Here is a 15867-nt window from a genome sequence, read left to right as displayed (position 1 = left end):
AAAAGTGTCTCTTAGATTCCTCTGCAGCAGTAAAGTATGCAGCTGCGGGGGCAGGGCTGGTTGTAGCCAGTTCCTGTAGCCCCAGGGCTCAAGGGAAGTTCTAGAAGGAGTGGCTGGACGAAGCCAGCTCATGTCCCTTAATCATCTCCCTGGGGGAGGGGGATGTACCACCTTGTAGCAAGGAGGCCACCACAGCTGCTGACTGCCAGGAAGTTGCAGGTCAGCAGGGGGCAGGGCCTGCCCTGGGGTGCACAGAGGCTTGTGTCCCAAAGGTGGAAGTTGGGGACCTGGGGACCGCTGCGATGAGAACAGGCCCCAAGGACTCTAGCTGGAAGCAAACCCAACCTGAGTGAAAGGGGGGGATTTTGCTGGCCAGTGAAAGGTCTCTCATAGCTGGTAGCTGTGACCCTACAGCTGGATCAGGGTCTCTTTCCCTTTTGGGGGACACAGGAGTGTCTGCCCCATAGGGGAGCCCAAAAATGAATTTTAGGTATACTGCCTCCGCCATGGTCAGTGTCCAAGTCTCTGGCAGTAAGTTCAGGAGGAGGGTGTGACGTTGTGCAGTCTATATGGTTTTATAAAAACATGATAATAAGTGAATATAATGTAACTGGGATAGTTTATAAAAATATAATAAATGAATATAATGTAACTGGGATATGCTTCATGCAAAAGGTCTCTTGTAAGCTATCATTACAAAGCTTATAATCTACTGAGTGTGATCATCCTATTTGTATAAATGTATCACTCTTGTATCTAAAACTAGAAATATGAAATATAACTCTGTGGGCCTATTGTAATTATGCAAAGTGTGGGCCATTAATGGTGGTTTGGAATCTTGATGACTCCCATTGACCAGGACCATTATCCGCAGATGGCTGTGTTTACCTGTTAGTCTTCCTGTATATGTGTGTGCTGGCAAGTGGGTAATGAAGTCTTGCAGTGACATGTAATCATGTCACCTGAACTGGAATCCATCTTTAACCTGGTGCTTTTCCAGTGAGGGGGGGTGGAAACCCAGAGGGACAAAGGGTTCCCGCCTTATGCAAAAGATATATAAAGGGGTGGAACAGAACAAAGGGGGGAGAGGAGCCATCATGAAGAATCCCCTAGCTATCACCTGAGCTGGAACAAGAGCTGTACCAGGGGAAAGAATTGTGCCCAGGCCTGGTAGGTGTCCAGCCTGAGAAAAAACTTACTGAAGCATCTCTGACGGAGCCAGGCGGCGCTGGGGGGGTGAGGGGGCAATTTTATATTAATAAGGAAATATTTTATAAATTAAACATTATTGAAGAAAATCAGTTGTACAAATATCCAAACAAATTGTTTTCCTAATATGAAAGTGAAAATCTATAATTATTCTTTTAGAATGTGGTGACGTCTATCAATATGGGTAAGAGATCAAGAGGCATTGGTAGAAAGTACCCAAGTGGGAGTAAGAAAAGAGCCACATACAAGGCAAAGGCAGTTGAAAGACAGAAGCAAAAGGGTGCTTTAAACAAGTATTTTAGCAGACCTGATTCTACTGTTGAGCCAGAAGAGCTCCGTGAAGATGCAGATATGGTTGAAAATTCTCCAGTAGAACATATGACACAGACCGAGAACGACAGCAGTGACAAAGAATTTGAAGAGCCAAATCAGTCTGAAGAAGACACTCAAGACAATCACGGTGAAGAGAAGACTACGAAAAGGATTGTAACTGATGCTGAAGGTACTGAGGGTCAAGAATGCTTTTCTGATAATAAAGATGTGAGTGATTTAGATCCAGAGCAGAAAGGCAACTTCAACTCTGCTGACCAGATAGAAATATCTGATGATCCTGCAACTTGGCCAGAATACATTAGCCAGCATATCAGGGAGTATTTAGTAGAACAAGGGCCGCCTAAAATTATTGTAGAAGATTTCCCTAAAAATAAGATTGGGAAACACTTTTCAAAGTTTCACTGCAAAAGGAAACTTTCAAATGGTGAAATTGTACCTCGTCCATGGGTGATATACTCAGTGTCAGCCGATAAGATCTTTTGTTATTACTGTAAGATTTTATGCAATAATGTGACAAGTTCATTAGCATCTAATGGTTTTAATGACTGGTCTAATATTCATACAAGATTGGCCGAGCACGAAAACTCAAAAGGACATTTACAAGCTATGCTTAGTTGCTGCGACCTTCAGCAAAGGTTATCTGCTGAAAAAACCATTGACTCAATACAACAAAAACGTATTGACCAAGAAGCAAAACGCTGGTATCAAGTTTTTGAGAGACTAGTCGCTGTTGTTCAGTTGCTAGCAGAACGAAACTTATCATTTCGTGGGTCGGATGAACGGCTGGGAACATCATACAATGGAAATTTTCTTGGAGTTATTGAATTACTGGGAAAGTTTGACCCAGTGATGCAGGAACATTTACGAAGAATCAAGAACAAAGAAATACATGACCATTATTTAGGAAAAAACATTCAAAATGAAGTTATTAGTATTATAGGGAATGCTGTTAAACATGAAATAATAGCTCGAATTAAGGCTGCTAAGTATTTTACTATTATACTCGACTGCACTTCTGACATTAGTCACCAAGAACAAATGTCATTGACAATTAGGTATGTGGCTGATGGTGTATCACCAAATATTCCGGCAGGAGTATATGAACATTTCATTAAGTTCATAGTAGTAGAAAGCAGCACAGGTGAATATTTGTACAATACCCTTTTAAGAGAACTCGAAGACCTGGGATTGGACGTTGCAAATATCCGTGGGCAGGGCTATGACAACGGTGCAAATATGAAGGGAAACATATCAGGTGTACAAGCACGACTTTTGAAAACAAACCCAAGAGCTTTTTTTTACACCATGTGCATGTCACAACTATAATCTCATTTTGGGAGACATGGCCAAAACATGTCCAGATGCGATGAGTTTCTTTGGAGCCTTGCAGCATATTTACGTCCTTTTTTCTGCATCTACTAAAAGATGGACTATTTTTAGAAAACATGTTACTGGCCTTTCTGTAAAGCCACTTTGCGAAACACGATGGGAATGTAGAATGCAAAGCGTCAAAGCTCTGCGGTACCAAGCAGGGGAGTTTTTATGATGCACTTGTAGAGGTAGCAGAAACAACCAATGATGCTCAAGCAAAAAATGAAGCTGAATGGCTGGCTATTCAAATAAAGGATTATAAGTTTTTGGTTTCACTAGTTTTCTGGCATGATTTACTTTTTCAAGTGAATTTTGTGAGCAAAGAGCTACAGAGTGATACAATGGATATTTCTGCAGGAATTTCTTCATTCGAAAAGCTTTGTAACTGGTTAAAAACGTACAGAGAGAAGGGTTTTCAAGAAGTGTTAACTGGTGCCAATGAACTTGCCAAAGATCTAGATGTGACTCCAGTATTCCAGACTAAACACTTGCGCAAACGAAAAAAACAATTTGAGTACGAGTCTGCAGACGAGCCTTTTTCTGATCCAAAAGAAGCTTACAGAGTGCAATGCTTCAATCAAGTGTTAGACAAAGCTTTACAGTCACTTGAACCAAGGTTTGAACAGTTACAAAAGCATGTGAGTTTATTTGGATTTTTATGCAAATTTAAAAATCTTCCCAAGGACACCATACAAAAATCTGCTGCAGATCTGGAACTTGCATTGACAGATGTGAAACTAGTGCGGGAAAACGAACAAGTTTCAACTGTAAAATCAGTTGACATAAATGGCTACATGCTTTCTGAAAAACTGGAAGCGTTAAAGCCAATTCTTCCATCTGATTGTAGAAACCCCCTAAAAATGCTTCAATTTCTTGCATATAATAACCGATCAACAGCATTCCCAAATTTATTTATAGCAATTCGAATCTTCCTGACTATTCCGGTAACTGTAGCCTCAGGAGAGAGGAGCTTCTCGAAGCTAAATCTAATTAAAACATATCTGCGATCAACAATGCAGGAAGACCGATTAAACAATTTGGCAATCATGTCAATTGAATGCGAAGTAATGAAGAGCTTAGAGTTAGGCAATATACTGAAAGATTTTGTCAAACAAAAAGCAAGGAAGATAAAGTTTTAAAAACATATAGGTGAGATGTACAATAAAGTTCCTCTTAATGAACTTGATATTTATAATATATGATGCAATGTATGTAATATATAATTTTGTTATTATTTATATAGTCATGGAAAGTAAATAATACATGGAAGAAACGAGAGGGTTTTTTTTAAGTGTTTTTTTTTTTTAAGTCATCCCTGCAGGGGCCCCGTCAAAACTGTTCGAATTGGGCCCCGCACTTCCTAAAGCCGGCCCTGCCAGCAACTACACACCACACAACAAAAACACCAACCTAGGAACCAAACCCTGCTACAAACCCCGGTGCCAACTCTGTCCACATATCTATTCAAGGGACACCATCATAGGATCTAACCACATCAGCCATACCATTCGGGGCTCGTTCACCTGTACATCTACTAACGTGATATGTGCCAGCAATGTCCCTCTGCCATGTACATTGGCCAAACCAGACAGTCTCTACAGAAAAGAATAAATGGACACAAATCTGACATTAGGTATCATAACATTCAAAAACCAGTAGGGGAACACTTCAATCTCTCTGGTCACTCAATAACAGACCTAAAAGTGGCAATTCTTCAACAAAAAAACCTTCAAAAGCAGACTGCAATGTGAAACTCCAGAACTGGAATTAATTTGCAAACTGGATACCATCAGATTAGGCCTGAATAAGGACTGGGAGTGGTTGGGTCATTACAAAACCTAAACTTAATTTCCCCATTACTAATTTCTCCCTACTGTTACTCACACCTTCTTGCCAACTGTCTGTAATGGGCCACTCTCTTACCACTTCAAAAGTTATTTTTTCTCCCGTGGTATCCTGCTGTTAATTGATTTATCTCATTGGACTGACCTCACACTTGGTAAAGCAACCCCCATCCTTTCATGTATTTATACCTGCTCCGGTATTTTTCACTTCATGCATCTGATGAAGTGGGCTCTAGCCCACGAAAGCTTATGCCCAAATAAATTTGTTAGTCTGTAAGGTGCCAAAAGGACTCCTCGTTGTTTTTGGTTTATTTCCGGTATTTTACACATACTGCCACCTAATGGCTGAACAGTATAATACAGTTTAGCATTCCCTTACATCTCCACCTTAGGTTCTATATTTCAACCATTTACAATATTTACACTATCACACTGTCTTTGAAGTTCAGAACATATCAGTCTGTTAAGTGTCTCTGAATCATACTGGCTTTCTAATTACATGACCCAAGCGCATAACAGCTTGGTCATCTGGCTGGCTGTTAGTTGCAGTGATTGGCTGTGGGGTCTGGAATTCTTGAGTCGTCGTCTTGTTCTGCATCTGCCTGCCATCTGTAGAGTTCGCTCTGTTGATTTGTTTTTTCTGAGTAACAAACTGCAGTTGTCAACGGTTTCTGTTGAACTCTCCACTGTCAGTCTCAATCCCTTATGATCTGGGCACTGAATTCATTTTCTTTACAACAGCTAGAGTTGTCCATTGTTTTTCTCCATCCAATTTGACATGAACATGGTCACAGACTTTAGAACTGACAATTCTCTGAGTGGTGTTTTTTGTTCATAAGCTCTTTTAGCCTTTTTATCGAGTTTGGCTACTCTCTTCATGTCTTGCCACTTTGGAGATAGCTTCATTTCCAATGTTGTAACAGTAGTTCTGAGTTGTCTTCACATCATAAATTATGCTGGACTATATTTAGTAGCCACTAGTGATGTTGATCTGTAATTCAGAAGAGCAAAGAATGGAGCTTCCTTGGCTTACTCCAAGGAATGGAGTAAGATTTTCTTGGCTGTCTGAACAGCTGTCTCACCCTTTCCATTCATATTGTGGGTAACGTGGCCAGTAATATGATCAAAATCGTATTTCATTTGAAGTGACTTAAATTCTATTGCAGTGAATTGTGGTACGTTGTCCATCACTCGCTGTTCTGGAATACTGAAGTGAGCAAAAGTGCACTTCAGTTTCTGAGAACACTGTGACATATTATGGCTTTCAAATGCATTATTTCTATATACCTGGGAAAATAGTCCACGATGACCAGGTAACAATGTACTCTGAATCTGAATAAATCTCCAGTTAGTCTCTTCCAAGGTTGTCTGATAGAGGTGGTGTTACTAAAGCTTCTTGTTGCTGTGTTGGTCTGTTCATTCTGCAGTGTTCACATGCAGATACTTTTTTACTGTATGTCCTTTGTGGATGAGATTTAGAATTGCTCCTCTCATTTCATTTGGAATTGCATTGTAATTGCCTTTAATCATGAGTCCATTCCACTCATTTAATTGTCCACACACCACAAAGTAGTGTCCCGTCACTTCCATAGTATCCCTTAGATACGTGGGCCGGCTGCCCCTAATGTAACTTAGAAATCCCTGAAGCTGCACGTCAGTCAAGGTTGCTTTTTGTAGCTGGAGTAGTCTCTTTTCTGACTTTGGTCTGTATGCATCTACAGTAACCACATATGCCTTTCTGTCATCATTGAGCTCACGGGTAGTTGAGTGTAATGCTGGGGTCCTTGACAGAGTATCTGCAACAATCAGCTATTTCCCAGGAACATATTTAGCAATTGGGTTAAATCTTATTAATCTTAGCAATAGATGTTGGCATCTCAATGGTGCTTTTCTGGTAATGAGGGTTACAGTTTATTGTCTGTAAATTAATCCAGTCCACACAGATATCCATGAAAGTTCTCACATGCACATATGCTTGTCAGACTCGCCTTTTCAATCTGTGCATGTTGTTTTTCTGCTTCTATGCAAGATCAAAATGCAGCTGGCTTCCACTCAGAGCCACTCACTTGCAACAGTACTCCTCCTAGGCCATTGCTGCTTGAATTTCCATTGACTTTTGTAACATCAATGAGAACTGGAGCTGTTAAGATAATTTCTTTTACCTTTTCGAAGGTGATTTCTTGATTTGGCCCCAGAGCTAAGATGTGTTGGACTTTAACAGTTCATTCAGTGGTTTTGGCACCGTAAAAATGTCTTACAGGTATTGGCCAAGGTAATTTACCGTTCCAACGATGTGTTTCAGTACTAGTACATTAATCGGTGTATTCAATTCTCAAATTGCTCTTACTTTCTCAGGGCTAGGATTGATTCCATCTGTGTCTGTCCTAAAAACTTGATTTTGGGGGTAGGTGTAAAACGCATTTTTCCTTGTTTAACTTCAGTCCAGACTGACTGATTAGGCATTGGACTTCATGGAGGGTTTTGTTGTGTTCTTCCATTAAATATCCATATATCAGAATATCGCCCATGAATACTACAACTCCATTTGTGTTAGTAAAAATTCTGCTACCTTTCTTTGGAAATTTTCAGCTGAACTGGTGCTACCAAAAGATAACCTTTGAAAGCAAAATCTCCAAAAGAGCATGATAAATGTAGTCAGTTTGCTAAATTCCTTGAGCCAAAGACAGTGCTAGAATCCGCTCAAGGCATCCAGCTTGGAGAAAACTGTCACTCCTTTCACTTTGGGGAGGAAGTTATCCAGTGTTGGGAGGATATATATTTTTTCACTAACAAATGTTTCATTAAGTCTTTTAAGAAAGAGACATTCATATTTTTCCACTTTTCTTTATAAATGGTACATTGGAGCATACTATGCTGTTGGTCAAAGATTTTCTCGAATATCCCAACCTGCTCCATTCTCTTTAACTCAATTTCTACTTTATGAAATATTGGGATAGGAATCCAGTGAAGTGTATGTATACTCTATGGTTCAGCATGGTTTCTTAAGGTATACTGGATCACCTTTCAAAAGTCCAGTATCACCAAATATTCCATTGAGATGTTCCACCTTGCTCATTAGGCCTATCATGGCTTCCATGCTACAGCTATGAAGGCTGTTGGTCTGTGGTCCTTTGGTTCACACACACCTGAACATATAGCTTTTGTCTTTTAAGTTGTTTCTGTGGTGAACTGGACCGTGCAGTTCCCAGGGCTAGTCAGAGCTGTGTCAGGTGACTTCAGCTCTGGGTGGGGTTGAAGATGATTGTAAGTCTCTTCTGAGATTATTATGATTGAGTCAATATTAAAGTCATAATCTTCCCATGAATATTCAGTTTCACTCCAAGAGATAGATCCCAGAAACAATGGCTGTTGATTGTATCTAATATGAGTCAACTCCCTGACTGCAAACAGCTGCAAAATGTCCATATTTCATGCATGTATTACATCATGTGCCTTTGGCTGGATGTGCATCATCTCTTGGGCTCTGATGTTTTTCTACACCTTGTGCATGTAGGCTGGAATTTGTCCCTCTTAACCTGGGAGTTCTCTCTCCTTGCGTCAGGGGTTTTTATGATAATGACTTTTTACACTTAAGTGTCTGTTCTATGGCTTCTAAGCTAGTTTCAGGTTTTACAAGATGCTCCTGCCTTTTGTTCTGTTTGACTAATTCAGACTTTTGCTATCTGAATAGTTATTTCTGTGGTTAAATCTCTTCAGTTGTAGCTGCTGTGAAATGTTTTCATCTGCTAACCCAATAACCAGCCTATCTTTGATATTTGCATGTTTTGCATTCCCAGAATCACAGTTTTAAGCCACTGTAAGCAGAGCTCTTATAAAACATTCAGTAGTTTCTCCTGGTTCTTGAATTCTCTAGTGAAAACTAGCTCTTCATAAACCACATTTCTCTGGGGTATAAAGTATGCATCAGACATAGCTAGACCTCTTTCATAGTCATCCTTGTGGCTGTCTTCAGTAAAGTCAAGGAATTTAAAGATGCGCTCTGCTTGCTTCCCCATGGCATAAGTTAAAGATGATATATCTAGTTTCTTTGTGCAGCTTGGTAGCAATGCAAAATCTTTTTTCCAGTCTGTACATTCTGAAGGTTTGTCAAAGCTCAAGTTCTCTGGGGCATTGAAGAGTATCCTGTGTGATAGAGCTCTTTCTCTGCCTCGGTGGGTTCCACACTTCTGCTTAGTGGGGGAGGGATAGCTCAGTGGTTTGAGCATTGGCCTGCTAAACCCAGGGTTGTGAGTTCAATTCTTGAGGGGGCCATTTGGGGATTTAGTTGGGGATTGGTCCTGTTTTGAGCAGGGGGTTGGACTAAATGATCTTCTGAGGTCCCTTCCAACTCTGATTTTCTATGATTAGGGTGACCATATTTCTCAAAAGGAATAACAGGACACTGCATGGGGCTGGCATTGCCACTCAATTGCGGGTGAGGGATAGCTCAGTGGTTTGAGCATTGGCCTGCTAAACCCAGGGTTGTGAGTTCAGTCCTTGAAGGGGCCACTTAGGGATCTGGGGCAAAATCAGTACTTGGTCCTGCTAGTGAAGGCAGGGGGCTGGACTCGATGACCTTTCAAGGTCCCTTCCAGTTCTAGGAGATAGGATATCTCAATTAATATTTTTTTTTATATAGTGGCAGGGTAGGGTATTCCGCTGTCCCTCCGAATTTCCCCATGCTGCTAGTCTACACCTTGCCTGAGCAGTGTTCCTCCCGGTCTCCTTGATAGGGGGAGGGGAGCCTCTTAGTCTCTGGTAGCCCCCTCCAGGCATGGGAGTGACAGACCAGACACTCAGTTCAGTCTCTCCCCTCTGGCAGTCTCTCTTCCCTCAGACCTCTGGGCCTGGAAGGGCTGTTTGCCCTGTTGGGCAGGGTTTCTCCTGCTCCTTGCCTCTGTACCTGCGGGGTTTCTCTCCTGGTGCTTATCAGTGTCTGCACTATCCAACTCTCCAGTAGCATGCCTTCATCCCACAGCTCCTATCACATGTCCCTATCTGGTTGGAGGGGAGGCTCTTAACAGGTTCTGGCAGGCCCCTCGATTGGCCCCAGGTGTCCTATTAACCTGGAGTAACCCCTGTTCAGTTACCAAGGGAGCAGGGATCTGCGTATCCTGGGGCTAATATACCTGCCTTCCACCACTCTCCTCTGACCCTGTCAAACATGTTAATGTCACATGTGGAGAATTACATGGTGTCAGGAATAAGAACAGGAGTACTTGTGGCACCCTAGAGACTAACAAATTTATTTGAGCATAAGTTTTCGTGGGCTAAAACCCACTTCACTGGATGCATGCAGTGGAAAATACAGTCGGGTGTCAGGAGTAAACTAAGAACAGAATGAACAAAGCAACAAAGAATTCCTGCATCCCACTTCTAACACCATATCATGCTCCTGTACCAGATATGGACTGGATACAGAGCTTGCTTACACACACCAGATGTGTTCATCATAAGATCCTTTAATGATCTGCCAGGTATGGCAGAGGTTCCTTTAAATAAGGTAATTTGCACACAGTGCCACCTAGGGGGTCTGAACAGTATAATACAGTTATAGGGAAATAGAAGTGGAAGAGCTACCAAATTCCTTTCAGGTAAGCCCTCATAGGTTGATGTTGGGGTTGAGGAAAGCAGGTGAGATACTTTGAGATCCAAAGCTCTGCATTTCTGCAACCTTCCCACTGGCTGTAGGGTTCAGGAAGTGGTTCATTCCAGAGCAAGTCACCACAGTTCCTTTTTGTTGTCCTTGGTGAGAGAAAGAGAATTTTGGAACTCTGTATTCAACTTGGATAATGATCAAGGCAGAATTTCCCTTTCGTACAATGGTCAACATGCTCCTGTTTTGCTTCTAATGATTAACATACGAGTGTCAGAAGCCTCACTCCAGTTCCTGAAGTAGGGTCACTAGCCAATTGCTAACTATGCTGCAGATTTTTGGTGCGGGAGCATCAAAAGGACAAAGGAGTCAGTCCCCTTGCTCTCCATGCCTGTGTCCAATGCAATTACAGGCAAAGTCCTGCTCCACCCCCTGTGGTCCCAGGCTGGAGCATGCTCAATGCAGATGGATTTTTGGTGAATTTAGATGCCAAACTCTAACAAGCCTCTCCTGAGCATCTGTGAACTGAGATTTTTCAGAGGCCTTAACATATTTGGGCAAATTTTCACGGGGACAGAAAAACTCACATTCCTGACATTAGGGCCACTCTTCTGCCAAATGTCAAGTCCCTGCTTCAAAGCACAGAGTTTAGATCTTCTCAATGAAATAGTTGTACAGACTTTTTACCAAGGGTGAAACAAGGTATTTTTTCCCAAATCTTGTTCTAGGAGGGACTGAACAACGTTAGCGGAAACATTCCAGAATAATTCAGCCTTAAGCAGAGACCTGGCATTGGTTGTTTCACCCCAAATGGTTAAAGTTTGGCAAAGTTATAAACAACTGAAATCAGGGTCTTATAACGAGAAATATTGACTTACCTTAATTTTAGGTGGTGCTACCAACTCTACCTATAATGCTGCAGACTCTTTCCCCAGCAGTTAGAGAAAGTAACCTTCAAACAAACATCTCTGCTTTCATAGCCACTATTTTCTGTGGGGTTAACAGGCTGATTCCATTCCTTACAAACCCAGATTAAAAGGATTAAAGGGTATGTAGCCAGTGGGCAGAATCACCAGCTGTGGAAGATGATTAATGCTCTTACCACTAGCAGAGTTTGTGCCTTTCCTCAGGCCGTTCTTTTACCGAGTCATAAACAAAGGATAATAAACAAAAACAAGCTACTCAGAACAGTGGGTCTGAATTTCTAGAGATCTTTTTGGACAGCAGGGAGGGGAAAGGACTCGCCCCGCCACAGGTACCTGTTGCTGAAGCCTCTTTTCCTCTACCTTAATATCCTCACCCACAATCATTTATATGACAAGCAGGTGTCCATGCACTGGGGTTTGTGGAGTGCCTTTCTTCCTCACCACAGGATCATGCAATAGCATACCACTCAAAGCATCACTATATTGACATTATCACTGTGCGATGATGTTGCAGCTCATCAGTGATGTGGCATTGTGATGATGTGACAAACTGCAAAATACTGATGCAGTTGTGATGCTCCCCATGGGTATCCACCTAGCCACTACTTGTTCTTAGCGTGAAGCAGTCTTGTCTGTGCCTGTAGTAGTTCCAACTCTCTGAAACTAACAGCCTCTGGGCACACAAGCACTGCCTTTCTGGTCTCTGCAGAATCAAGCCTCTTTGTGCAAACTGGTAATAGGCACACACCAACCCCCAAGTCAACTGATGTTCAGCTCCAATATAACAACCCAGCACTGAAGTACATGTATTGTAAAAACAGTCATAAGTTTATTATAGAGACAAGTGGATGAGGTAATATCTTTTATTAGACCAACTTGTGTTGGTGAAAGACAAACTTTCAAGCTACATGGAGCTCTTCTTCAGAACAACTTTTATATATGATTTTTGAGCTGTGTGTAGTTCGAAAGCTTGTATCTTTCACCAACAGAAGTTGGTCCAATAAAGTATATCACCTCATCTACCTTGTCTCTTTAATTCCTTGGGGTCAATGCAGCTACACCAGCACTGAAAAAATAATGTTATTATCAAAGGCAAAGCTTAAGTGGGAGGGAATAATGGAAATAGAAATGGTTATATAAAAAATAAAAATACAAACCTGGATTTACACTTATCAAAGGTTATCTTTCCTATTTAATAGAGTAGATTTCCCCCCAAGGATTCATTCTTTTGGAGAGCTAACAGGTTTTCACTCAAATCAGGATCCAAGCATTCATGAACACCCCCTCCTTTTTCAAGACATTTTTTGAGTAACTGAAATAACAAAATGTCTCCTTGCATTCTATTTATATTCTTCAAAGTTTATTTTTTCCCCAGGGAGTGGATAAACCCACTGTAGTTTAGTCTCCAGTGTTTTTCTATCCTCTTGCTTACTCCGTATGCAGATTTGGCTTACATTGTATTGGCTTGCAGTGCTTAATTTATATAACTGATAGGAAGACAAATGAAGCAACTTCCTTTGTCTGACTCAAAACCTGTTTGTCAACCCTGCCTTGATTTAGACATTAGAACATATGTTTAGTACATGTATACGACATCTTCAGTATCATCCATACAGACATCACACAGTGATTGAGGATCTGTGTGATACTGGCTTTAATTTAAGATGTCACATGACATTCTTAATAGATAACTATTATGAAAGCAGTGTGCTAGATGCAGTGAGTTTGTCAGGCCTGATAGGAACGTTACAGAACAGTGAATTCTTTGCCAGCTGGTACCAGTGGGCCTCTATGTCACAGCAATGTCATCACATTTTGCTGTACGCACCGCACTACTGTGAAGCATGGTCTTGTCCCAGTGCCCAAAGCCTCAAAAATGGCAACCCTGTTCTTAACCACTTCCTCCTGGAGGAGGAGCATTCTTTGGTTAGCATGAAAGATAGCAAGAAAGTTAACCAGTTTCTATACAGATCTAGAAATAAGTGTCGTTCTAAGAAACAAACATGTCATATTCAGACTAAATTATAGCAGTAAGGAAACACAAGAGACAATCCTTCCTAATTGAGGTTGTAGTCTACCTTCACTACATATGTGTATATCTCATTGGCTCTAATAAGTCTTATGTATGTGTATTATGAGTTATGAGCAATAAACCTCTGTGTCTCTTCTCCGCCTTCTCTTGTCTCTCCTATGTATTTGAATGATCTGTCACTTTTATGAAATAGTACAGTATATGCTGTTGATAGACTGTTTACTTTTTGATGGTGAAACTGATTGAAAAACAACAACCTGTTTTTTTTCTTTTCTGTATGACTTTTGCTTTTTATAACCTCTGTGCTGCAAATACTAATTATCTTCATGCCACATAGAATTTTAATGTTACTTCCGTAAGGTCCCTACTTAGCTATCACTTTCAAGCAATAAAGATTAAATGTTTTAGTTTGCACTTTGTCAAGTGCTAAGGAATTTATTTTCCCTGAGAATGCTAAGATTGGAACTGAACACAATATTCTAGGAAACATTGCATAAGGAAATTCTGTAATCTCATCATGTTTTTCTTAGATTTACTGTCTTTGTAAGGCTGTGTGCCTTAATACTCCTTTCTGTCTTGTGTGAAAGTACATTTTTGTTCATATTTTGGAAAATATTCAGTGAGAAATCAAAATTAATGTTGCTCTTTAAACATCTCTCTGCCCTGTACTTGTGAGTTAGAACATGACTGAGATGAAACTAGAGGAGATAAACTTTCAAATAACTAATACATGGAATATGTGCAGCAGGAAATAGCGGATATCATTCAGCAAGTGTTCCCCCATTCCTAGAATTCCTTGTGTTCTTCCATTACCATTTTTATACATCATTTTAGGATTCCCCTTCCCATACATCTTCACCAAAACAGAATGCTGTGCTACAAGGTATATTGATAGAGTGACAGATCATTTTAGCAATTAATTCAGTCAGGAGATATGATTTGCTTCTCTCACCTTCAAGCAGTTACAAATTACAAGATAAATTTTCTTAATGTTTGGTATTTTATTCACCTTGTTATTCTTGTTAGTACTTTGCACAAAAAAAAAATCTAAAACACCTCATCTGTTATGTAACACTTTAAGTCTTTTCATACTGTTTGTAACATCTCGTTGCCAACACTCCATCTGTGATTTTAGCTTGCAGATGCACTTTGTGCTTCTGTTATTAACACAGATGCTGAATTCTGTTTAAATATTAAATTTAGCTTCACTCACTAGTGGGGTTTAGTCCACTGAGCGCCTCAAGAACTGCAATGTGTGTTGAGGAAGGGGCAGGAATTATGCTCTTAAGAATGTGCTTCGCACTGGGACCATTCTTGCTCTCAATGAAGTCCTTGCCAAAGCTTTCTGTGGGAGCAGAAGCAGGCTCATTTTGACCTCTCATTGAAAAAAGTAAGAATAGTTTTTGAACAGAAGGCCTGATTCTCTTCTCTTTTTTAGTGTAACTGCATTCAGTTGGTGGAGTTATTCCTTATTTACAGTGGTGTAAGAGAAGAACCAGAAGCATTGTTTATAAGAATGGGCCTGATACATTGGTTTTCTTAATCATAATTACTGGATAGTTAAGTTTAGGTCAGGGGTTCTCAAGCTTTTTCATTGTGTGAACCATATCTCCATAGAGAAGTTGTCTCATGGTCCATCTCCCTTCCTGTTTTCGACTGTGGAGCCCACTTAGCCTCCCTTTTGTGATTACATAACTTCTTTATGGCAACTGCTTAAACAGAAAAACGAGTTCAGGAGAGAGTTGTATTTTGATAGGCTTCGAATGAAATTTATAAGCTGGAAGCAAGGAGGAGGAGCCAATACCATGTGACCAGCCAGCTGTGTGGATCAGTGCACCACAAAATGGTTTGAGCATTGGCCTGCTAAACCCAGGGTTGTGAGTTCAATCCTTGAGGGGGGCCACTTGGGGATCTGGGGCAAAATCAGTACTTGGTCCTGCTAGTGAAGGCAGGGGGCTGGACTCAATGACCTTTCAAGGTCCCTTCCAGTTCTAGGAGATGGGATATCTCCATTAATAAAAAAAAAAATTGCAAAACTCCTACTGAGTTCACTTGAGCTAAGATCAGCTCATTAAATGTTGTTTTATACTCTATTTTTTCTCCTCTATCATTTTCAACAGGTGGATATTAATCTTTTATTGGAAGGGTGCTTTGCCATGAGGGCAGTCAGGTGGGGTGGCCTTCCATACTAGCTACCTGGATTCCCTGCTCCTTTTGTTTGCAGATGGGCTGGATTTTAACATTTTGAATTCTGTTTTCTGTTATACAATATTAGGAAGACTTTCTTTGGCACCTTACAAATGTATAATAAATGTAGAAATTGTATTGTACAGTAGCCCGCTTTTCTCTTTCAGCATTCTGTGAAGAGGGATGCAGATATGGTGGGACGTGTGTGACCCCTAACAAGTGTGCCTGCCCTTCTGGATTCACAGGGAGTCATTGTGAGAAAGGTAAAACTGTTCTTTTGTAATAAGAAAAAGATTAATTTCAATGGTCAACTGTTGCTTCCCATTGTTTTAGATTCTGGATGATGTTCTTTCTTCAGTGAGTGTGTAA

General features: G+C 40.7%; 1 protein-coding gene across 10 annotated transcripts in view; it reads left to right on the top strand.

Annotated features, from left to right (window-relative positions):
* The window catches only part of NELL1 (neural EGFL like 1), a 435745-nt gene that overhangs the window by 311088 nt on the left and 108790 nt on the right, over positions 1 to 15867 (top strand). For 9 of the 10 annotated variants that reach the window (XM_065592563.1, XM_065592572.1, XM_065592571.1 and 6 more), the window contains one exon: positions 15666 to 15761. The exons of the other annotated variant lie outside the window; for it this stretch is intronic. In XM_065592563.1, coding sequence (XP_065448635.1) covers positions 15666 to 15761 — 96 coding nt within the window. The remainder of the gene's footprint in view (positions 1 to 15665; positions 15762 to 15867) is intronic. 10 annotated transcript variants of the gene reach the window in all.

Source organism: Chrysemys picta, chromosome 4, assembly GCF_011386835.1.
Source record: "Chrysemys picta bellii isolate R12L10 chromosome 4, ASM1138683v2, whole genome shotgun sequence".
Taxonomy (NCBI): Eukaryota; Metazoa; Chordata; order Testudines; family Emydidae; genus Chrysemys; species Chrysemys picta.
This window is presented reverse-complemented; position numbering and strand designations above follow the sequence as displayed.